The sequence below is a fragment of the Quercus robur genome, chromosome 6, assembly GCF_932294415.1.
Source record: "Quercus robur chromosome 6, dhQueRobu3.1, whole genome shotgun sequence".
Taxonomy (NCBI): Eukaryota; Viridiplantae; Streptophyta; class Magnoliopsida; order Fagales; family Fagaceae; genus Quercus; species Quercus robur.
In genome coordinates this window covers 32,120,353-32,145,740 of record NC_065539.1, presented here as the reverse complement: position 1 = coordinate 32,145,740, position 25,388 = coordinate 32,120,353, and the positions used below count along the sequence as shown (strand labels likewise).

The window sequence follows — 25,388 nt, the reverse complement described above, 5'->3', positions numbered from 1 at the left end:
ACTATCACAGGATCAAGTTTCGACGGTCTGCATGCGTTCATTTGGGTGGAACTGATCACACATGATTAATTGAAATTAATTTTGATTGGTTGAAAATTAAAATTAATTAAATGAATTTCTGTCATTGGTGGTTTATTTTGATAAAAATAAGTTTGGTTGCATGGGTCATAGGTTAAATTTGAACTCAAATTTAAATTACTTCTCAAATGGTCAATTCTGATCCATGAGTCATGGGTTACAGGATAGGTCAATTCTGATCAAATTACTAACATACAAAACTAGTTAGGTAAAACGACTTTTTCGAGTTGCACAGATTGCAAAAAACCTACTGGATTTTACCAATTCAACTATTTGAATGATTCAATTAAAAAATCAAATTGGCTTAGGTTCTAATTTACTGCGTTATCAGTTCAAACGATCAAGATGGTCCGGGTTTAAATATTACGATTCAAACTAGTCATATTGAATTAAAACTCTCCACTAACTACTAACAATTTCATTTAACATTATTTTTTAGCCAAAAAAAAAATTGAACATATTTGCGTCATATGTCCAATAATTGACTCGTCTATTGTACAATCTAGAAAATTTTGGTAAAAGGTACAAGAAACAAAGAATACATATCACTTCTAATTTGATAGAAATTCAAAGATTCATAATGGTAAAATCGTTACTGTTTGATGTAAGGAGTCGGTTTTCTATCGACAAAGGAATTTTGAACTCTATTTAAAATAGTTTTATGCAGCTTTTGGAGAATCCTTGTTTTATTTTAAAGCCTAACTTTTTGCAGCAGCTGTTGATGAACTTCTTGCATGTGGTCCTAGTCAATTCGATTGTTGTAAGTTAAAACTTCTATTGCGGGTCACTTAGTGAGGTGTTTCATTTCTGGTGATGATTCTTTGTAGTCTGAAGCTGTTTGTAGTTCAAGTTTAGTAGTTCCGCCGTTTGAATAGCTTTGTTTGCAGTTTTAGCTGCTTGTATTGTGTTAAAAATTTATACAACTTTCCGGATTGGAAGAAACCGCACCAATCAATCTGACAGGAAGCGCAACTATACATTTGACATGCAGTAGAGTTTATACACGGTGTATAATAGAAAAAAGCTGTGTATAATATATACAAGCATAATTTTGGATCTCAGTGTTGGCACAACACTGGCAAATAAATGTATTACAATAACCTTGGTGCATTTGTGCCTGTTCATCAAAATATGCACAATTTAGGTGCCTTAAACCGCTAAGTTAGAGCAAAATATTTACAAAAATGTATCACGGACTATTCGTGCTAATACCCGGGAAGATAATCTACTGAGCACCTCCGGGAGCACCTTGGTGGATATGCCTGGCAACACTGGAAGAAGCTCTCGGATGACCTGTTCAACGTTCACATCCTGTTGACACCAACAAAGTAATAATCAGAGACAGGCAGTCAAGAAAGAACATCTGCACTGTGTTGATACACACAAGAAACAATGGGGAAAGAAATAGGTCAGTGAAAAGCGTCTACATTTGTGAAAAGGAACCTAAGGACGAGTTTGTGTGTATAGTCTAAAATTTAATGGTTAAGCACAATCCTTTAATACCTGATTTGATGTTCTTGATATTGCACTTCCTGTAGTCAGAAACTCAACGACCTTTTGAACATTATTCAATATAACTTTGTCTTCATCGTTTATTGTTGGTAAAAGTGCGGCTGGCTTAAAGGGTCCAAAAGCAGGAACCAAACTAAAAACTGGGACAGCATTTCTAATTCCTAGAACTGACAATATTTGTACCAACTGATCCCTCGTAACTGCATCAATGCCCTTTACAATCTGCTTTCCATGTAAATAACAATAGTTACATATTTGAAATACCTTCCATACAATCAAGTTCAATGCATACTAGTAAGACAGTAAGTCACTAATTCTTATCTTAGGCTCAGCCCCTGGTGAGAAAAAAAACATCACAAAGCCATAGCACTAGTTAAGAAAAGCTTTTTAATGGGGGGAAAAGAATTAATGAAATCGCATATCAAAACTGAGAAATAGATACTATTAACACGTGAGAAATTTGAATAAATGAAAAAGATGAAGCAAATGCTGAGTCACATCTGCTGATATGATAGTTAGACTTCGTATATAAATTACAAACAAAAGAAAGTTTATAAATTAAAAACAAAAGAAAATTAGCAAGAATGGGTAAAATAGCTTGAAAGAAAATAATTATTGCTCCCTTCATGTCTTGCTGATCTTAAAAGTCTACTTGTCATAATCAATACAAGTGAGAAAAGAGGTAAATAGAGAAGAAAAACATGAGCATAATGACCTAAGATAGCATATTTTTAGGGTTACTGGGAAAACAAATATTGTGGTCAATATTGTTGTTTCTCCACTGGATCTAATGGTAAATATCATTATCATTTCAGATGAGTTCGATGGAAAAAAAAAATATATAGTAATTTTTTTAATAGATAAATGATTACTATAACTATTATAATCATATCATTGCCCTTACACATCAGTGGGATATGCAGCTAATAAAATGCTACAACATAGCGAACAACACTACAGTCTCATAACTACAGAGTTCTAGAAGTACCTCATCCAAAAGAAATTCTCGAAAAAAATTCCCTTTATCAGACAACAGAAATGCTAAAGCTGCCCTTGTTTGAATTGGCTGCTGTGGTTGAGATACAGTGGATGACAATCCAGGAATGATGTATCCTGTTTGGCTTTGCAATATGCCAAGTTCAGCCATGTCCCCATTCAGACTCTCTCCACCTCCACTTTTTGCTGCAGTAATGAAATTTTCAAAGGCTTGCATAACATCAATGAATCTTTCAGCATCAAAAACTCCAGATTTCCCATATATTGTGTAGCGTAAAGCATTCCGTAACCGTGGGGATTCATCAGTCAGCAGCCTCTAACAATAAAATTAGAAGTAAGAACATAAATAACTCCAATCTAGATGTTTAGAGCATTCAGAGAACAACATTAGATTAGACATCAGTATGGCCAAATTGTGATTAACCTGCTAGAATTATTGCCCATATAATCCCACCTAAGCTCAACTAGTGTAAAACTACTTCCAAGACATGCGTCATATTCATTAAGCGCCGTCAAATTACCAATTCTCCCAAAAGTTTAAACTATTAGGAAATAATAAATTTAATCATTTAACTCTATACTTCTAACAAGCTCAACCAATTACAGAAGTTTTATCATTGAATTTTATTAGCTATACTAATGTCCACTATCCGCTAAGAAAGGCAACATTAAATGAACCTCGAATGATTATAAAAAAAATATAACCACATCCGTCCCATAGGGACTGTTTGGAATGAGTTCATGCACCAATGAGGTGGCATATATTTTAGCAATCAAAGATTACGTTTTGTATCTCCAGTTTAACAAATCTTAATGGCAAGGTTCAAATCCACAACCTATTAGCTAGGATGTATAGACACAGACACGGGTACGATATGGTGACATGAGTAATTTTTAAAAAATAACAACATGATACGGCAAATAAGACACCATTACAACACAGGTACGACATAGATACAACACGGGTACGGCACCTCAAATGAAGTGTCCGTGCATCTTAGGTTATTAGATTGACTATGCCAGTTTATATAAACCTAAACAATTTCCAGCTAATTGCATAAACAAAAACAAAAACCAAAAAACAAAAAAAGAAAAAAAGAAAAAAAAGAAAAAGAAAAAGAAAGGGTCATTTCATCTATTCTAGAAGTGTACATTAAGGTCATGTTTACAGACCGAAAGGGCACTGCGTGTTAGCAACTGAGCTATGAGCACCAACATATTTCTTCATAAAAAGATAATAGATTTCTAAAGAGACTTAGAGAGTATTATACCTGTGCAATATATGGATATGCCTCATCTACAATAGCAAAATCAGAATTTCCCACTAAAGCTATGCCTTCCAGCACCCCAATTGCCCTGATTATAAGAGCAAAATAAGGGGGTATTCTAAATGGATAATCAAAAGTTATTTGTGCCAAATCTGAAGCCAGCTCCTGGAAGTTGATATTTTTGGCTCCTCCACCTTCAAGTGCCTGATCAAAAACTTTAGCCAAAACAGGCAAGATGGGATCTAAATTAACCCCCTCTGGGATGAAACCAAGTTTAACAAAGTCTTTGACTATAGATCCATAATCTCGATGAATGAGGTGTGCAATTGCTTCAATCATTCCATATTTTTGATCGTCAGTTAATTTTGTAACTAGACCTGTTACAAAAAATTATACTTTAGGATGCTCAAAAAAATTGATCTTCACAACAAAAAGAAGAATAAACTGTCCATTATGTGTCACAGAGAGATCTTCTAAATCATGGTAAAAGCACTACATATGCATTATGAAAGGATGATCTTTATAATGCTTCTAACCATGTGAAAGGATGATCTTTAATCATATACTCGAATTGAAGATTATTATTACCAAAGTCAAGTATGGCTAGCTTTCCATCTGGAGTGCGGATTAGATTTCCTGGATGAGGGTCTGCATGGAAAAATCCAGTATCCAGCAACTATAATGAAAAAGGCAACAAGTTAATGTTTAAAATAAAATGACGCCCAAGTAGGAACTAGGAATTCTCACCAATAATAAGATGCAATTATATGAGCAAAAAAACAATTGCAAGTATATTTCTATTTTCATTCACAACACATACATTTCAATGAGTGGGCAAAAGTTATATATAAAGTGCAAAATATAATATTAGAAGCATTTGTGGAGAAGAAAATTCAGATTTTGATGATATATGAATAAATCCTGGAAATAAGTATACATTAATTATGCATGAGACTGGGTGCAGTGATGTAAAGTGCAAACTTGTCAAACCCCAATTGAAACACAGGGACACAACAAATCATCTAGTAGCCAATTTATTCTACTTTCACTCTGTTGACCAAAGGTGCACAGAATTGCATTAAACGTCAACCATGTTAACAAGAGAAGTGTATATCAGGTTTAACTAAATTAATTTCCTAATTGATTCAATGAAAAAAATTATACATCATTGCACCCAAAATGCACAAAGCATTTCAATCTGCATAAAAACCAACATGACCAACTAAACATCACCAAAATTTTAGACTCTTGATTATTTTCGGCCACTTATGAACAACCTCAGTGTGTTTTCAGGACACAGGATCTTATATTCAGCTTCCAATGATAAAATAAATCTAGGGATTTTGGGGGCTGATTCAGGGTGGACGGGATAGGGTTGTGTTTGGGTTGGGATATTATTGCTCTTATGTTTAGCATGTGGTCACTAAAAAAATCTATGGATTTTGGGTACTGGTTCATGTGTACAGTTCAGGACTGTGTTTTGGCTTGCCTATTAGTGTTTGGGGCTGAAAATTCTTAGTAGATGAGGCCGGCATGCAACAAATAGAAAACAAGACAGAGAAATAGACTGAGACAAGGGGGCAAAAAATCAACCTAGAATCACACTAGGGTTCTTGCACATCATACCCAAGAGAGATGATTCAACCTAGGTTCATCCATAGATTCTTGAGCATCAAACATCATCAAATGCATATCCCTTTCCTTTCTTTTCAATTTCCTTCAGAAAACATGAATGCATTCTCAACATAGGGCTTCTATGGACCCCACTTTAATTGACTTTTGAAACATTAGAACAAGTTATATAAACTTCTACCCACCCAATGTGTTAAGACAAGCCTTATATGGACCTCTAACTATACATTACGTTAAGACATGCCTTATAATGACCTCACTTATAGTCCAACAATAAGGGAAGGAGTCGAGCCTTGTAACTCAACTAGCACCTCCGGATGCTTCCAACAGAGCCGACAAGGGTTCAAATCCCTTCCCCAATCGTAACTATCGAATTTTATTTAAAAAAAAAAAAAATTTAAATGGGCAGTATGGTGATAGGAATGCTAATGTAATTTCTACTAACAAAGATGTCTTGCCACCTGCATCATTTCAATAAACTAACATTTAATTTAATAATTAATATAATTTCTACTAGAAGAAATATGAACATCTTTAACTTGTTAGAAAGACTAGAACCTAACACCGTTTGTTGATATTACATTCCAGACAGTATGGTGATAGGAATGCTAATGTAATTCCAAGGAATTTTTACTTTTTGTTATATTTTTTAGAGTAATGTTTTATCTATTTCATCCATATTATATATCAGATCATAATTATATATTTATCTAAATATGCTTTAGTCTTTTTGTAACTTTAAATGATATGAAAACTAGATTTAGTGGCATCTTTTAACTCCCTAGTTCTACCAAGACAAATACTAGTGTCATTTAAGGGATTGGGAGCATTCTCCAATATATTTTTTTTTTGATAAGTAATAAGAATTCATTGATAATAAAAAGATACACCCAAGCACACAGGAAGTATACAAGGGGGAGCAAGTCAAGAACGAAAATTACAAAAGTCAAGTAAATCCAAAATAGAAAAAGGATGGTTTCTCCACACAGAGAACCAATCAAGTAAGGTTCGGAAGAAAAGCAGCTTGAGGTCAGGCATAGCACGCTCAGAGTCTTCAAAGCATCTACTATTCCTCTCCTTCCAAATACACCACATCAAACAAAGAGGAATGACCTTCCAAATAACTCCATTGCGAAGGCGACCAAAGTGACCTTGCCAGCAAGCTAAGAGACCAACAACAGACGAGGGCATGATCCAACACACTCCAAATAAACCAAAAACCATATCCCATAACTCCGAAGCAACCGGGCAATGAAGGAAAAGATGGTCAACACTTTCACTACTACTCTTGCACATATAACACCAATCCAAAATACAAACCTTTCTTTTCCTAAGATTGTCAATAGTCAAACATTTCCCCAAGGCTGCGGTCCAGACAAAAAAAGCCACTCTAGAGGGGATCTTCTGCTTCCAAATACTTTTCCAAGGGAAAAAATGCTCACTATGGCCAACAAGAAGATGGTAGTAAGAACTAACCGTGAACCCCTTACTCTTACAAGGCAGCCAAAATCTCTTATCCTCCTCGATTCCCCTTACAGGAGTGCTATAAATGGAGTTGATGAAGCACCTGAAAGCTTCCAATTCACGATTATGCACCTCCCTACAAAACTGAATCTCCCAATGAAGGACTCCATTGGAGAATCTCATAAGATCCGCCACACTTGCCTCTTTGCTACAGCTAATCCTATATAAATCGGGATAGCGTACAGCGAGAGAGGAAGTCCCACACCAACGATCTAGCCAAAACTGCACTTTTGAACCATCACCAATCTCATACATAAAAAACCGAGATAAAGAGTGCCACCCCCTGCTAATATTTTTCCACAAACTAACACCATAAGGACTAGAGGAAGGGCTAGAACACCAACCACCCCAATCACAGCCATACTTTACCTCTATCACTTGACGCCAGAGGGCATCCCTTTCTTGCCCAAATCTCCAAAGCCATTTCCCTAAAAGAGCTATATTGAAAGTTCTCAGGTTCCTAAACCCTAAACCACCTGAAGAAAGCGGGGTACACACCGTAGACCAATCAACCAAATGAAATTTGGGCTCATCTCCTAGGCCACCCCACAGAAAGTCCCGCTGAAGTCTAGCAATACGGTTGGCCACAGAGGCAGGAATAGGGAATAAAGAGAGAAAATAAGTAGGAAGGTTAGAGAGCGTGCTTTTAATTAATGTGACTCTACCTCCCTTAGATAAATATAATTTTTTCCAGCCTGCTAATTTTCTTTCCATCTTCTCAAGAATTGGATTCCAAATAGACTTGTCTTTGAATTTTGCCCCCAAAGGAAGACCCAAATATTTCATTGGGAGAGACCCTTGTTTGCAGCCTAAGATAGCCACCAAAAGATCCATGTTATGGACAGCCCCCACAGCCACCAGCTCAGACTTACCCAAATTGACCTTCAGACCAGACACAGCCTCAAACCAAATGAGCACCATACGGAGAATTAGCAATTGATCAATATTAGCATCGCAGAAAATTAGAGTATCATCAGCGAAAAGGAGATGAGAAACCATCAAAGATCTACCAGTAGAAGCGCCTGCATTAAAACCTGACAAGCGACCTTCATGGACCGCCTTATCCAACATCCTACTGACAGCCTCCATAACCAGAACAAATAATAAGGGAGACAAAGGATCACCTTGCCGTAACCCCCTAGAACTTCCAAAGAACCCATGGGGAGTACCATTAATAAGGATAGAAAAACGAACAGTAGATAAACAAAAAGAGATCCATCGCCTCCACTTATCAGGAAAACCACAACGCTCAAGCAAGAGAGTAAGAAAGCTCCAGTTCACATGATCGAAAGCTTTCTCAATGTCCAGTTTACATAGCAACCCTGATTGACCAGACTTCAGTCTACTATCAAGACACTCATTAGCAATAAGAACAGAGTCGAGAATTTGCCTATTAAGAATAAAGGCATTCTGAGGAGCAGAGATGATCTCGCCTAAAACCAAGCGAAGACGAGAAGCCAAAACTTTAGCAAGAATTTTATAAACTCCCCCAACAAGGCTAATAGGCCGAAAGTCTTTTATTTCCACAGCTGCGGCTTTTTTTGGAATGAGAGCAATGAAGGTTGCATTCAAGCTTTTTTCAAACTGGCCAGTGACATGGAAGTGATGGAACACCGCCATGATATCTGTTTTGAGAATCCCCTAGCAAGCTTGAAAGAAAGCCATCGAAAAACCGTCAGGCCCAGGAGATTTATCCCCATTAAACTCCTTGATGACTTCTAAAACCTCAGACTCCTCGAAAGGTTTTTCTAGCCAATCCGCATTGTCCCCAGAAATACATGGGAAATCCAATGCATCCGGAAAAGGGTGCTGCACTTGCTGCTCAGAGTATAGGTTTATAAAGAATTGTTCAACATGGTCAACAATCCTATCCTGGTTGGTAGTCACAGCCCCATCAATCAAAAGGGTTTCAATACAATTATTTCTTCTATTAGAATTAGCCATTCTATGAAAAAATTTCGTATTAGAGTCGCCCTCCTTTAAGAATAACATTTTGGATTTTTGCCTCCAACTAATCTCCTCAAGCAAGGCAGCCTTCTCAAGATCGACGCGAAAGGAAGCTTGATCCAATTTTTCCTCTTTAGATAAGGGCTGAAAGTCCTCTTTGACATCTAAAGCATTCAACTTACTCCATAGCAGCTGCTTCTTTGCTGAGATATTGCCGAAATCGGACTCATTCCACTTCTTTAGGTCCGATTTTAGAGCAGTCAACTTCTTGGCTAGAATGAAACTAGGGGTCCCTTGAAAATGGTAATTCTCCCACCAGGACTTCACCTTATCTAAGAACCCTTCCGCCTTCAACCACATATTCTCAAAACGAAAAGGAATTCGCCCTCTTCGATGACTCCCACTCTCCAAAAGAATAGGGAAGTGATCGGATAACACTCTAGGAAGCCTTTTTTGGGAGAAGTGAGTGAAGTGATCAACTAGAGTCGGAGAGAAGAGAAACCGATCAATTCTAGAGGCTGAGGAGGAATTAGACCAAGAGAAGAGACCGCCCTCTAGAGGAATATCCATAAGCCCATGAAGAGCAATAAAATCCGAGAAGTCAAACATGCAGCGAGAGAATCTTCCTGCCCCTAATCTCTCCGAAGGAAAGCGGATGACATTAAAATCACCTCCCAAACACCAAGGCAAATTCCACCAACTAATCAAGCCAGCCAGCTCTTCCCACATAAGATGCCGATTCCTGTTTAAGTTAGGACCATAGATGCCAGAGAAGGCCCACTCAAAATGATCAAAGACATTTTTGAACCTACAGGAAATCGAAAAATCCCCCACTGCTTCCTCTAACTTTTCCACCACCCTTCTATCCCACATGAGAAGGATACCACCAGAAGCACCCTCAGAGCCTAAATATAACCAATCAATGAAGGGACAACTCCAAATGCTTCTAACTAGGCCTCTAGTAACCCATTCCAGTTTTGTCTCTTGCAAACAAACAATATCAGCCCTCCAAGAGCGTAAAAAATTGCGAATCTTGAGCCGTTTATCTTTGTCATTCAAACCTCTAACATTCCAGGATATAATCTTCAGATTCATTGGGAAACAAAGAGAGCCCTGTCCTTACCAAAACTAGAGCGTCTAGAAGACGCAAAACCATAATTGACAGAGCTGAATAAGCCCCTTAATTCTCTTATTCCTTTCCTCCCTGAGCTCTTCTCGGCTTTGTCAGTTTTATCCTTAAAGTCCCTCTGCTGTATCTCAGTTTCAACAGCCAACAAGAATTTGGTTACTGGCTCTTCTAATCCTTTAAGGGAAGTCCCAAGGAAATCATCAAAACCACGGAATTTATCCTGAAACCATTCCGAGTAACTGCCTTTACCCAGCACATTCTCTACTACCAGAGTTGCTGGCTGATCAGAAACATCCGTGGCAGCCAAAGGTAAAGAGAAAGCCAGAGGATCGACATTGAGGGGAGGCGAAGAAACATTGAATTGAGAGGCATTCTCGGAAGAAAAATCTGAAGACCAATCCTCCACAACAACATCAATCCCTTTTTCCGACTCAGAATAAAGCTCCTTAGATTCCGAATCCTTCGCCGGAACTATCGCTAAATGGTTTGAGTTGTCCACTCTGACAAAGTCATCTCCCGGAGGCAAAGAAATATGAATCGGAACTGCCACCCTCTTCCCATCTCGTAATTCGAGAACCCACTGGTCGGAATTTCCCCATTTCCTGAAGACATCATCTGAGTGCTGCTGAATGATCTGTTGGATGTTGCGATGCAAATCCATATCATCATCGGAGCACCCGGAATCAGTAGAAGAACCATCGGAGGCCAAAGACTCAGAGACGGAGGCGTCGGAGCTGTCCAGGACAGAGAGAAGCTCATCGGGGCCTGTCGGAACCCTGTGGGTCAGAGGCAGCACTGCGTCGGAGCTGTCCAGGACAGAGAGAAGCTCATCGGAGCCTGTCGGAACCCTGTGGGTCAGAGGCAGCACTGCGTCGGAGCTGTCCAGGACAGAGAGAAGCTCGTCGGAGGCTGTCGGAACCCTGTGGGTCAGAGGCGTCACTGCGTCGGACACCACGCTACTTGAGAAAGAAGGTGACGGAGAGAAAGGGAGAGTGGGAAGAGACTGGATATGAGACAGAGAGGTCCGGTGGGGTTTGGGCTTCCAAATATGGGAGGGATTAATTTTGGGTAATGGGTTAGGGGCTGGTAGGGCTTTGGGTTTAGAATTAGGAGTGGGCTTTGTGTTTGAGAAAGGCTTAGGGTTAGAGATGGGCTTTGGCTTTGGGCTTGTGATAGGCTTAGGTTTAGAGGCTTCTGAGATTCGGCCAACAGAAAGAGGCTTGGGCTTAAATGGATCAGAGGGTTTTGGCTTTGGGCTTGAGAAGGACTTTGGGTTTGAGGCTTTTGAGTTTCGGCCAACTGAAGGGAGATTGGGCTTAAAGGGATCAGAGGGTTTTGGGTTAGAGGAATGGGTAAGTGGAGAGTCCACCTCAGAAACATTGGAGCAACTGATCTCCCACGAACCTAGAGGCCCACGAAACAATCTAAAAGAAATATCTAAATGCACCTCACCTTCAGTCCCATCAGAGGAGACAGGAGGGAGCTTCGTCCTGAACAAAATTTTCTCCTTCCCAAGGAAGCTCTCGCGAGAATCCTGGGTCTGAGAACCCAGAGTTGCTAATTTAGGATTTCGAGAGTCCAACATTAAATGCCTAGGATTTACTTTGTCAAGAGAATCCTGGGTCTGAGGGAGCGCCATCTCTGCCAACCTGTGGGCTTTGGGTTCACTCCGACGGCCTTGAACCACCGCTGCTGCAAAGGATTTGGAGGCTTGAAGTTCAGACCCAGGAAGGAGTTTAATGGGCAGATTAATAGCACTAACCCCCGGAGCTAAAACCTTCTTCAAATGCCCAACAAAACCTTTCCAACCATTGCCCAGTCTTCCTTCCGGGATTACCAAGAAACCTTTCCGACTGCCAAGTACAAGTTCAGAAATCATAATAAAAGAACCATGAGCATTGGAGCCTGATCGAAGAATAAACACCGTCTCTCCCTCTCTAACAGTACGAGCAAAGTGACCAGGGGATTCAGAGTAAATAAAATTCTCCATTAAAGATAGCAGTCTCTTAGCACTCTCTTTGCCCAAGAACACTGATCGGAGAGAATCTCTGCTTCTCTCAAAGATATGCAATAAGAAAAAAGAACCCCCTTCTTCAACAGAGAATTCAAAAGATTTTGACTCAACGAAGAAAAATAAAGAGCCACCCATATTGAAAAAGAAATCAACGAAAGAAGCAAAAAAAGCACAGAAAGAAGCAGTAGGACAGAAAAATCTATGGCTAATTCAAGGTAGCCAGGCCTTTTTTTTAGCCAGGCCTTTTTTTTAGTTCTATTAAATTATCCCATTCTCCAATATATTCAAAGCATTTTTTTTTATACAAGTAAATGTTAAATATGTTATTTATTATAACCATATTTAGATTCAAGTATGTTTTCTTTCATGTGTTGGAGAGTTGAAATTTCATTTCCATAAGTATTCCTCTAAGGCAAAGAAAATAAAATTAATTACCTTGACTAGAATGATCAACATTTGTTTTGGGGTGGGGGGGCATAGCAGAGATTCACCCAATTTATTTGGAGAGCAAGAATCACTAACCATTTATCACCTCAGAATTTGTGGCTTGCCACAGTGATTGAATTAATTTCTAGTAGGATATAGTATAACCAATCAGGAATAGAAGAGGGAATCTCTACTATAAGTAAAACAAAAAAGAAATAAAAATGTTTGTTTTCTGATAGTACCACTCATATATTACACATAATCCTAATAAACCTTATTTGTCAAACATTTTATTATAATTCACTCATTAACACTAGTTTTTCTTACTGTTATTAGACTCCACAATGTTGACATAAACAAGTTTTTGTTTTTGTTTTTGTTTTATTTATTTATGTTATGAGTAATAGGGGAAAAATAGTAATATCATGTACTTTATATATAAATAATATTTTATGTGTTAGGATTGACTTATCAAACCCTAAACATCTTCACCGTAAACAACATGGTATCAAAGCCACCAACCCACCATTGCCGTTAATCCTCTGACCACCACCCACCGATACTGTTGTCGCCGACAACCATAACAGCACCTCACTAGCTCCGATGACCCTAATAGAGACCTCCAACGATCTTGATTTAGTGGCTAAAGAAGTTGTCCAGCGCCAGTGACCCTCTCTCGGGTCTCATGACACTAGATCGACGTCACCTAACTGCGAGAGAGGCAGGGTTTTACTTGCCCTCCTCCGACGACCCATCCTAGCCCACTCACTAGTCCTCGCACCGTCACTCCTGCACCCTCGCGCTGCCGCCAGAGTTTTTCAACTGTGGGTTTCAACTTTCAACCATGGTCCGATTTTCTTCTCTTCTTCAATACGTTCTCTGATTATCTGTTCAGGCAGCCTTGGGTTGATTTGTTGGACTAGACTTTGTTGATTGATGTTTAGTGGTAGATTGGGCTTCTTTTTTCTTTTTTTTTGGTGTTGGTATGGATTTGTTGCTGCCTTGTTTTTGGAATAGTTTGGTGTTGATTCTTTGATAGATGAGTTGCTATTGGAGTTGCTAATTAGTTGAAGTACATTGGTTGCTGGTTGGAGTTTGTTTTAATTTAGTCCAGCATATTTATTTACTGTTAGTTTGTTCTTCAGATTGCTATTATGGAGTCCAAAGACAGTGCTCAACCCCCTAATTATTTCTTATCTCCTAATATGTTATCAATTACTTCCATTTGTCTAAATGGAAGTAATTATGCTCAATGGGCACAAGCAGTTGAAGTCTTTCTTCTTGGTAGAAAGAAGTTTGATTATGTGATTAATGAACCCCCTGTACCTATAGACCCTAAATTTGCTGATTGGAGAGCCGAAGATGCACAAATTAGGAGTTGTTTGTGGAATAGCAAGGAGTCTAAGATCAGTTATAGTTTGGTTTTCTTACCAACTGCTAAACTTGTTTGGGAACAAGCCAAGGAACTTTACTCTAGTGTTATCAATTTGAAGCGGATTTATGATCTTCATCAAAATTATTTCTCCTTGAGTTTGAGTGATTTTTCTTTGGAGGACTACTATAACAAATTTAAGAGCGTGTGTGAAGAACTCAAATTTATCAGCCCACCTCCTCTGATGTTAAAATTATGAAGAAACAACGAGATTCTATGCATGTTGCTCGCTTCCTCTCTGGTTGCCTAAAAGTTTGAATCCAGTTAAATCACAAATTTTAGCTAGTCCAGACCTCCCTTCATTGAGTGAAGTTTTTGGTAGACTTCGACAGGCCACATTATCTGATTCGAGTACTGCCCCTTTCTCTTCCTCCAATACTAATGCATTACCCTCTAGTGATAAATCTACCTTTACCACTTATATGGGGAGTAATAGAGGTGGTCGTGGAGGTCGAGGTCGTGGGGGCCGAGGCTGTGGAGGTCATGACCAAGGGGGCCATGGTAGTGAATAAGGGGGTCATGGTAGAGGATGTGGTCTTCGTAAGTGCACTTATTGTCATGGTGAGAATCTTACAGTAGACTTTTGTTAGGAGTTGTATGGTAAACCCTTGGCTCACCAAGCTAGCTTTCAAGTTCAAAAACCGCCTTCACAGTCACTTCCACCAACATCCAGAGTAGTCTCTATTCTTGAGGAAGAGTACAATCGCCTCTTGTCTCTGCATTCCAACTTTGTTAGGTCTGATTCTACAGCTACTTTGGCTCAACAAGGTACTTCTGCTGCTTGTCTTGCCACTCAGGACCCTTAGGTCATTGACTCAGGTGCTACCGATCATATGACAAGTACCTCAGGTTTACTCTCTGACCTTGAGCAATCTAGTAGTCTTCCCAATGTTACATTGGCAGATAGCTCAGCCACTATAGTTTCTGGTTTGGGCACTACCAATCTTAGTCCTAATCTTTCTCTCTCTTCTGTCTTATATATTCCTGATTTCTTTTTAACCTTTTGTCAATTAGTAAGCTTACTAAAATTTTGAATTGTGCTACCATTTTTTTATCCACTCATTGTATCTTTCAGGATCTCAAGACAAGGAAGATTATTGGTGGAGGGCATGAAGCCGGTGGACTTTATTACCTGGATTGATGTGGTTCTTCCTGTTTAGTGGCTTCTCATTTGTCTATCTCGCCTCTTCAGCATCATTGTCACCTTGGTCATCCATCTCTCAAGAATTTGAAGTCATTAGTTCTGTCGTGTTGTCAAATTGAGTCTTTACAATGTGAAGCATGTTAGTTGGGTAAACACCATAGGGTGCCTTTTGCCTCTAGGCGTGAGAGTCGTGTTAGTAGTCCTTTTCATTTAGTTTATTCTGATATTTGGGGTCCAATAAACACTCCCTCATTGTTGGGATTTAGATATTTTTGTCTTTTTTGTTGATTATTATTCTAGAGTCACCTATTTTTGTCTTATGAAAGATATGGAAATAAAGACTCAGTTTAATGCTTCACTTTGTATTTTTCGGTTAGACAATGCTCGTGAATATTTCATACATCTTTGTCTCAATTTTTTGATGATCATGGTATAATTCACCAATCTTCACGCCCCCATACTCCACAACAAAATTATTGAACACAAAATGCGTCATTTGTTAGAGGTCACTCGTGCCTTAAAGTTTCATATGCGTGTTCCCAAATCATATTGGAGTGATGCTATTCTCACTGCCTGTCACCTAATTAATAGTATGCCTTCCACTATTCTAGGTGGTCAGATCCCTTATACTGTGCTCTCTCCTAATGCACCTTTGTTTCATCTACCTCCTAAGATCTTTGGTTGTGTGCGCTATGTTCATATCTTAGGTCCAAGGAGTGACAAACTTGATCCTAGATCCATTAAATGCGTTTTTCTTGAGTATTCTTGTACTTAAAAGGGATACCGATGTTACTCACCTACTCTTCGGCATCGTTTCATTAGTGCTGATGTCACATTTGATGAATCTCAATCCTATTTCTCTCCTACCACCTGCGTCTCCTATTGAATCTCCTCAGAAACCACTCCAGGTATATTGTTGTTGGCAAAAACCTCCAACAGAGACTTCTACCCCGCCTAGTGTTCTGACTTCTGATCCTAGCTCTCTTCCAATTGCTTTGCGCAATGGTAAGCGTTCTTGTACCTCTCACCCTATCTCTCAGTTTGTCTCTTATGGTCACTTGTCTTCATCTCTTCATGCCTTTACCACATCCTTGAATTCTACTGTTGTTCCTAAGTCTGTCCAGGAGGCTATGTCCATCTCTGGTTGGAAGTCTGCAATGGAGGTAGAAATGTCTACCCTGTCTGAAAATGCTACTTGATCTTTAGTTACTCGTCCTCTAGGGAAAACTACTGTTGGTTGTCGTTTGGTGTATACTGTGAAGTATTTGCCTGATAGTTCTATTGAGCGTTTGAAGGCTCGCTTGGTTGCCAAAGGGCATACCCAGACATATGGTGTTGACTATGCCAAGACATTCTCACCTATTGCTAAAATTTCTTCTGTCCAGATTTTGATCTCCTTGGCTGCTAATTTGAGCTAGCCATTATTCTAGTTAGATGTTAAAAATGCCTTCTTGAATGGTGATTTGAAGGAAGAGGTGTATATGGTCTATGGTCTTAAACAATCTCCCAGAGCTTGGTTTGGTAAATTCAGTGAAATAGTGTTAAAGTTTGGACTGAGACGTTGCCACTCTGATCACTCTATGTTTTCTCATACCTTTGATAGAGGAAAGATTTTTTTGATAGTACATGTTGATGATATTATAATCACTAGATGACAAGCAGGGTATTGATAATTTGAAAAGATACCTTCAAAACTTCTTTCAAACTAAGGATCTAGGTAAACTTCGTTATTTCTTGGGTATTGAGGTAGCACGATCTAAAGAAGGCATCATTTTATCACAAATGAAGTATGTGTTGGATATTTTGAAAGAAACTGGCTTGTTAGGATCTAAACCAGTGGAGACTCCTATGGATCCTAATGTCAAATCATATGAATATTAAGGGGAGCTGTTATCTAATCCTGAGAGAAATCGTCATCTAGTTGGTAAACTAAATTATCTCACAATTACCCACCCAGATATATCATTTGTAGTTAGTGTTTTGAGCCAGTTTATGAAAGATCCTTGCCTTCCACATTGGGAGGCAGTTATTCGGATTGTGAGGTATCTTAAAGCACATCCAAGCCGTGGTCTTTTGTATAAAGCTAATGGCCAGCTACGAGTAGAAGCCTACACTGATGTTGATTAGGCTAGATCACCGTCAGATAGAAAATCCACTTCTAGGTATTGCACTTTTCTGGGAGGAAATCTGATTACTTGGAGAAGTAAGAAACAAACTGTTGTTACCAGGTCTAGTGCAAAGGCTGAGTATAGAGAGCCATGGCACACACATCATATGAGCTTATGTGGATTAAGCATTTACTTGAGGAATTAGGATTTGTTGTGAAGCTGCCTATGACTATGCATTGTGATAATCAAGCAGCAATTTACATTGCCTCCAATCCTGTGTTCCATGAGCGAACCAAGCATATTGAAGTAGATTGTCATATTACTCAGGAGAAAGTAGAAGATGGTGTAATTGCTACTCCATATGTTTCTACAAGAGTCCAGATTGCTAATATGTTTACCAAAGCTTTATGTAAGACTCGTTTGGGTTCATTATGTAACAAGCTAGGATTGTATGATACATACTCTCTAGCTTGAGGGGGAGTGTTATGAGTAATAGGGGCAAAACAGTAATATCATGTACTTTATATATAAATAACATTTTATGTGTTAGGGTTGACTTATCAAACCCTAAACACCTTCACCGTAAACAACAATTTATTTATTTTAAATTTAATAAAATAAATTTATTGATTAAAAATAGACCAAGTAAAAAGGGGCAAACAAGAATTGTTTTGAATTTCTTCTTGAATTTAATAAGGCCTAATTTAGGCATCTATTAGCGCTTACCTGAAAACCCAAAGTGAAAAGTGAGAGAGCACATCAAACAATCACACATTAACCAATAAAGACAGTTAATTGTTTAGGTTCAGAAAATAAACTGTTGCCAAATATATATATATATATATATATATATACAGAGAGAGAGAAGTTAAAAAAAATAAAGGAATCAAATTTTAGGAGATGTATGTTAGTCATGTTCCACATTGAATCCTGAAAAACAGAGTGAAAACTAGAGAAAAGCATACCTGCTTTAGGTAGCATATGACTCCAACATTAACCAGCTCTCCTACATCACTTTCTTTACTTTGTGACAGCTTCTCTCCTTCTACCCATCCTGTGGTAAGAACCTTTCTTGAAGTATATTTCTGGTAGGTTTTGGGTACAACAACCTGAAACACACAAGCTTTTTAAGTAGTATTAGACATAATCTCCCTCAGATTAAGATAAAAATTCCCAACAAATGAGATTTTTATACAAACAAAAAGATGAAATAGAAAATAAAAAGCAATAGATAAATAACATACTATCGTCACTTACCAGAGTACATGAACTGCAAATTTGAAAAGGCACATACATGATGTTATAAGAGTAAGGAACTGATTAATTGCAGTCTATTGGTAATTATGTCAGCAGAAAATCTAGTCTAGAACTATTCCCGGGCATTAATAAACATATACTTCACGTGCCAAGGTTTTCACAGTCAGCCGGCATCACAGGCTCACAGCTCATTTGAAGAATTTGCATCATGTTATTGCAGGTTTGATATCCAAAATAACCATATCATTTTCATACCCAAGATTGGCATGAAAGTAAATATTAGGAACAGACCCTTTCGCTTCAAGCATATCTATCATTGTTAAATGTAAACATGGCAAAATGGCAGTTGAGGGACATTATCCTGGAGACAAAAACTTCATTCCTTTACAGAAGAATGTCATACTAGAAAAGGCACCTGAGTCTATATTCACTATATTGACTGTTAAACATTGCAATGGGACCATGACAGCTATTGTTAAACAGCATGCTCGACAATGGTCAATAGACTAGTCCTACATAGAGCTTAACCGAATTTAGAACATCTTGCCCATGCTTTATTTTAACTTGACCATTTTAGTTATTTCGGTGCGGTTTGGATTGCGTTTCCTGCGTTTTGTGTTTTCAGTTTTTTTTTTTTTTAGCCGATTTTGTTGACTTTTCAGTGTAAACAGTGCACCCGTGCACTGTTTATGGGACCCACAAACATTACTTTTCAGCAACTTTTTTATTAAAAATGGGTCCCACGGTACTATTTACACATTTAAAAATTATTTTGCTACAAAGTTTTCAGCTTTCAATTTTCAACTGTATCCAAACGGACCCTTCATTGCCTAATTTACACCTTTTAGCATTACTTCATGATATGTAAACAAAATAGAAGTTTCTAACTAAGCTTGACAGCAAAAATCAACAGAAACTTCTTGAAACATAATAAAGTATACATTCAGAGTTTTTAGAAAAACCTGAGGAAGGTCCTTCTTCATCATTTCAGCAAAGATTTTTCCATTTTCCCCTTCATTAACATAATCTAACTCTTCGAAAAAACGAGCAGCCCATTCATCAACCAATCCGACTACATCTACCGAGATCTGAAAAATATAAGCAGAAAGCCAAGGGATGGGGTGTGGATAATAAGCCATTATTGCTAACTATAGTTACTCCTTCAAAAAAGGGGAATTGTTTTTAAGAAAGAGATAAGTGACTACAAATCAGATCTGGTTTACACTACCTGTGGAAACTTCCGTAGAACCAAACCCAAGTTCCGTATGACGTACAAATCGACTGTAACCGTCTCAAGAACAAATGGCCTTTGCACTTTGACAGCCACCAGATCCCCATTTTCCTTCAAACGGCCCTTATACACCTGTCCAAGAGATGCTGCCATTGCAGAATAAAGAATAAATACTTTGGAACTAAGTGAACTCCAGAATTCTAGTATATAAAAGGTTATCTGGGAGGCTACCAGCAGCAATTGGTGAAGATGATAGCTCAGAATAGACATTATTCCATGGCTGACCAAGTTCTTCCTCTATAAGAGCCATAGCTACATCATCTGGAAATGAAGGAACCTTCACGTATCATTAAACAGAATATCAGCTATGAAGAGGGGTACCTAATATATATAAATTCATACAATATTAAGAAGAAATCAAGCTATGTGGCATCTCTCCTCATTTGACAAGTGGAGATCTGAGGATGGATTGGAGATGTTACAAGATTGGGACTGTAATGTTATGTACTGTAGTTTCACTTACCAAAAAATAAGAAAAGGGGAGAGAGGGGGGGGGGGGGGGGGGGGGGAGGGGTTTATATAATATTTATAGAGTTTAAAATATGAAAACTGGATATTCAAGTTCATATTCAATTGCATTAACGGCAACTGACAACAGGGACAGGACAAGCCTTCCCAATGTCTGCCTAAGTAAAACATGAAGTCGACAGGCCTTCTCCACAAGCTTGGCTCATCCTGATTTATTAAGAGCACCATGATCCAAAGCTTGTGAACCACCTTGGACACTTTCCTTTATAGATCTTCTAATAAGACTCATACCTCACAATTCAAACAGTGCTGGAAATTATCTTAATCCACAAGCCCAGATTGTTTTTTGTTGTTTTTACACCCATAATTTACTGCCCATTTAAAAAAGCCTCACTGACTGATCAAAGGTTGTATCTAGTGTATAAAGCTCCCACTTTTGTGAGGTTATGGTAGGCAGCCTTACCCCCGATTTGTTTCAGTCAAAAAGCATCATTGACATCAAAGGTATTAGCTGAAATTATGTCAAACATGTGTAAATTCTAGCAGATAAATATATATTTAGGCAACATAATGCAACTGAATATTCTTGTAATGTACCCATCTTTATTCTAACATAACTGAATATTATGGATATCCTATAGACATGGTTCTTGTGGGCGGGGTCGTGTATTTGAGATTTACTCGATTGGGTGGGTACACGAAATCTAAGAGCCTGTTTGGCCAACAAAATTTGGTCACTCAATTTCCGTCACTCAATTTCCGTCACTCATCACTCATCACTCAATTTTTCACATCCGTTTGCCTTCATCACTCAGTTTCCATCACTCACTATTTTTCACATTATTTGGAGGGCCCACGCCTGTCACGGTGCAGCTTTTTTTTTTTTTTTTCCACTAGCAGCTTCTTCTTTTTTTTTTTTTTTCCTCCTGGGTTGGCTGTTCGGTCTGGGTTTTTTTTTTTTTTTTTTTTTTTTTTTTTCACTAAGTTTGGTGAGTCTAGGTAAAAAAAAAAAAAAAAAAACCCAGACCGAACAGCCAACCCAGGAGGAAAAAAAAAAAAAAAAAAAAAGAAGAAACCAGACCGAATAGCCAACCCAGAGAAGAAAGAAAAAAAAAAAAGTCAAAGGTCAAAAGTTGCGGCTGAATACTGTTTGTGGGTCCCCTATGTGTGTTTAATTACAATATTGTCATTGAGTTATGAGTTATGGAAACTGAAAACACATTTTGTCTATTTTCAGTTTCCATAACTCATAACTCAAAAATCAAAGAATTGAGTGATGGAAACAGAGTTATGGAAACAGAGTTATCATTTGCCAAACAACCTTTTTGCTATGGGTCCCACCATTTTTGAGTTATGAGTTATGAAAACTGAGAATTGAGTTATGAAAATTGTGAATCCAAACGGCCCCTAAGTGGCTCTGACTTGAAGAGGTTCTTTGTCATCCAAAAAAAAAAAAAAATTACCCCCTTTTGTCTTTAGAAGATCTCAGCATAGGGATAGTACCTTTGATCAAATGCAATCACGTCACTAATGGAAAAGAAAACTAATAATAATAAATAGATAAAAAAGCACAAGCACTTTACCTTATCACAAAGTTTTTGCAGCTCAATCATTGCAGAAGGTGACAGTATATCTGGTCGAATGCTCAATGCTTGACCAAGTTTGATATATGCCGGACCCAAAGAGGTAACAATTTCCCTTAACTCGATTGCTCTAGCAACTTCATTCTGATTATGGAAAAGCAATTAGAGAGAAAAAGCATACATTAAATGAGAATTTGCTTTTAAAGATTGGACATAAACAAACTTATCCAAAAAAAGAGAGATTGGACACGAAAAAGGGCTCATTTCAAACCTGTAGCTACATTAAGACCAATTAAGGAACACTACAACTACATGCAAGTTTTTTGAAAGCATATCTGCCTCATAATTTGCAATGCATGACATCAATTAATGGAGGAATCCCATAGCAGGAAAAAGAGCTTCAAGGTGAAAGTTATTGTCATTAATCAATGCAGTTTAAACCTGAAAGATCTTACATCCATCACAAGAATTTAAAAAGAAAAATAAATAAAAATAAAAGGATGCAGCCCTACTACATGGGAAGTACATGAGATTCACAAGAAAAAACAAAGATCTAAGAAATCCAAAAAAGAAGAGGTAAAACTAAAACCTACTATGGCTCTCATCCAATTGAAGAGTGATCTCAGAACATCTCAGTTTAAGTAATGAAACTTCAGTTCCAACAAAGGTCCTAGCATTTCTATCCCTCCAAATGCACACATCAAGCACAAAGAGATAGCATTCCACACATCCAAACATTGATGCCTCTTTCTTTTATTTGGTCTCTTTTTTGTAACTTGGATTAGGGAGGGGGGTGAGGGGTTAAAGGGTTTTCCTAAATCCAAATTGGCAAAAATAAAGAAGCAGAATAGCAAGCTGAAAGACAAATGAAAATAACAACTTAAAAGTCAGCACAAGCATCTCACAATATCAGTCTACCTAGACACAGTCACCTAAGAATATGATAGAGACTAAATTATCATCCGAAAGCAGTCAGTCCAGATGACACCAACTTTACAGCACATCTATAAATAAAAAAGGTATCTGCAAAAATGTAAATATTCCATATCTACACACGCACAAGAGAGAGAGAGGGAGAGCAGTTCCCTTCTAAAAAGGTTTGGTTTCTTCATATCTTGAGATCAAGGAACAACAACAAAAAATGCAGTTATTCGACGACTAAAAGATAGATAGCTTCACAAATATATATATTTTTTTTTAAAAACAACAACAACAACACCACATATGTACACACAAACACACACACACACCCATACTTGTATGTACAGTTTTGGATTCATATCCCTTTCTTAAGAATATATGGTCATTCCCAACACATACAGTATTAAACAGGCTTCCTTTCCTTCAAGAGTGCACAAACTCACAAAACCATAACAGCAAAGGCTTTTCAAAAACCATTGCATTAGGTCTAAGAAACAAATTCAGTATATAGATATACAAAAAGTAAAAACCATAATGGAAGTTGGTTCAAATGAAGAAAAAATAAAACATCATAGAGATTATAGATGGTACATGAACTCGAAAATATTTTCCCAATCACGAAAAACAAACTGATGTTCTACAAATTGTTTAATGAGTTAATTGATCGTGTGAAAATACCATCATCTCAAAAAACGTAAAAAAGGAAACAAATATGTACCTCTTTGACCTTCTTGTTTATCACATCCAAAGCAAGGCGTGAAAGAAAACCCCCAGCAACAGATAGCAACTGGACAATACGTGTTGCAACAGCACGTGGTCGTTTTCCCCAATATGCTGAAATGCTAGCAGGGTCATACACCAACGGCAAAAACTCACTGCTTTCATCTACCTACGGAAGCACCAAAAAGAACATTACGAGAGGCAAATAGTCATACCAACTAGAAAGCTTCAGTTTAAAGGCCTCGCAAAAGAAAACATGATGGATCGCGAGAAGATCTCATCCATTGATATCAAACTATCATTTCTTAACTTCTCACGAAAGAATGTAGCCTCCAACAGTTACCATTTTATATGTTGCCCAGGTCATTTTAGAAACACCATCCACTCTAACAGCTGACTAATCATGTGCAAGACTTAAAATTATATATACAATTTGTATATGGAACAGTGATAAGTAATTGTATTCCATCTTACAAGGTCACATTCATATACTTCCAGAAATTGTTTTTCTTTTTCTTTTTTTCATTTTAATTAGTTCATGTTAGGCCTATGCTATTGGGCTAATATATCTCTAACAATTCAAGTTTGAGCCTAAGCCCTACCTACTCCAATCTCGATCCTTTACACCTGAACCAAGGCCCAAAGGCAAATGATTAGCACCAAATAGATCTGTATGTAACATGATGAACTCAGGAGTATCTGGCATCATAAAAGCAATCTCAAAAGGCAGGCATCTCATACCTGTAGTTCCTAACTAACTTTCAGCTTAGAGGTTAAGTTGCAATGGCAGGTGCATTCGACCAAAAAGCAAGAACGTTGGTTACCAATCACCTTGCAAAAGTGGGAGTTTTGTCCACTCGGTCCAACCTTTTTTTACATATCAAGCATTTTATTAGGGGAAAAAAAATACACATATAAAAATTGGAAGATCGCGGACTCCATGAATGGTGTGTTGTTCCTTTCTCCTACTATTATTATTATTATAAAGCTTTCATTGCTTCTAAGTAAGTTCTAACTACAATCCAATTCAGTGATATATACATGTTCGCAACTTCAGTTCCTACTTGGTACACTATTTTAGGCCTGCTAAGATTTCTTCATAAACATTAAAAACATACTCTGTCTGAAGGAGCAAACCGTTTGATTTAAATAAGACAGACAAATAGCACGCAATATATACAATCATATACCTCAACAAGGCGAAGCTGAACATCATCCGCAGCAAACTGTGAATCCCTTAGATTCTGACCCCGAAGACCTCTCATCAGTATCGCTAACTCTTCATTTTCTTCCATCTGTGCCCTCACTCTTTTTATCTCCTTTGATACTTCTCCAATTCTCTGCAATTCCATTAATTAACTTATTAAGTAATAAATAAATTAAAAATCAAAAAATCGAAGGAGTAAAAAATTACCGTGGAAGCTCCGTTGACGGACTTCGATTTGACGGAGCTTGGTGGTGACGTGGAGGAGGGTTTGGGATCGGTGGCGACGGCAAAAACCCGGTTGGACCTGGTCCATCTGTTTGGGAGTGAAAAACGGGCCGGAAAGTAGGTGCACCTGAAACTGAGACTGAGAGGCTCTGTTCCACAACAGCCGAGCTGTGTTGTTGCTGTAGCAACCATAGTGGAACAGAGCACAGAGTCTCTTCTCTTTTTTTGACAGGTAGATTTAAGATTAGATGGATGAACAATTTGGTTTTGGTGCCTCAATAATAACAAGTTATAAGAGTTTCTCCTGTTTTCTTTTTAGTTTTACTTTTACATCATCTTCTTATTTAGTTTGTACTTTGTATTAGTGGGAATGAATGAGCAAGGCTTGGCCGTTGGAGGAACACGTGGCATTTTGAATGAGTGGTTCACTACCACTTTCACACTCCTACTTCTACTTCTACTTCTACTTCTCTCGTACTCGTCCTACTCCCCGTTTTTGGCATTTA

The 25,388-nt window shown here is 38.0% G+C and overlaps 1 protein-coding gene across 1 annotated transcript; it reads right to left on the bottom strand.

The window, feature by feature from the left end:
• Window positions 1-1,089: 1,089 nt before the first annotated feature.
• On the bottom strand, window positions 1,090-25,214 carry LOC126688450 (uncharacterized). The gene is made up of 13 exons (XM_050383149.1): window positions 24,865-25,214; window positions 24,641-24,790; window positions 23,449-23,619; window positions 21,810-21,953; window positions 19,930-20,035; window positions 19,696-19,844; window positions 19,430-19,555; window positions 18,176-18,319; window positions 4,443-4,530; window positions 3,858-4,231; window positions 2,579-2,902; window positions 1,582-1,812; window positions 1,090-1,389 (listed from the first exon to the last, which is right to left on the bottom strand). Exons 1-13 carry the CDS (start codon window positions 25,072-25,074, stop codon window positions 1,255-1,257), a joined length of 2,352 nt encoding a protein of 783 aa, XP_050239106.1. The 5' UTR covers window positions 25,075-25,214; the 3' UTR covers window positions 1,090-1,254.
• Between the last annotated feature and the right edge of the window lie 174 nt (window positions 25,215-25,388).

Coding starts and splice junctions, on each gene's coding strand:
- LOC126688450 (XM_050383149.1), bottom strand. CDS start 25,074: ATGGTTGCTACAGCAACAACACAGCTCGGCTGTTGTGGAACAGAGCCT. Junction 21,954..23,448: donor TAAACAAGAAGGTCAAAGAG/GTACATATTTGT, acceptor TTCCATAATCAG/AATGAAGTTGCTAGAGCAAT. Junction 4,531..18,175: donor TCATATGCTACCTAAAGCAG/GTATGCTTTTCT, acceptor TTTTCATTATAG/TTGCTGGATACTGGATTTTT.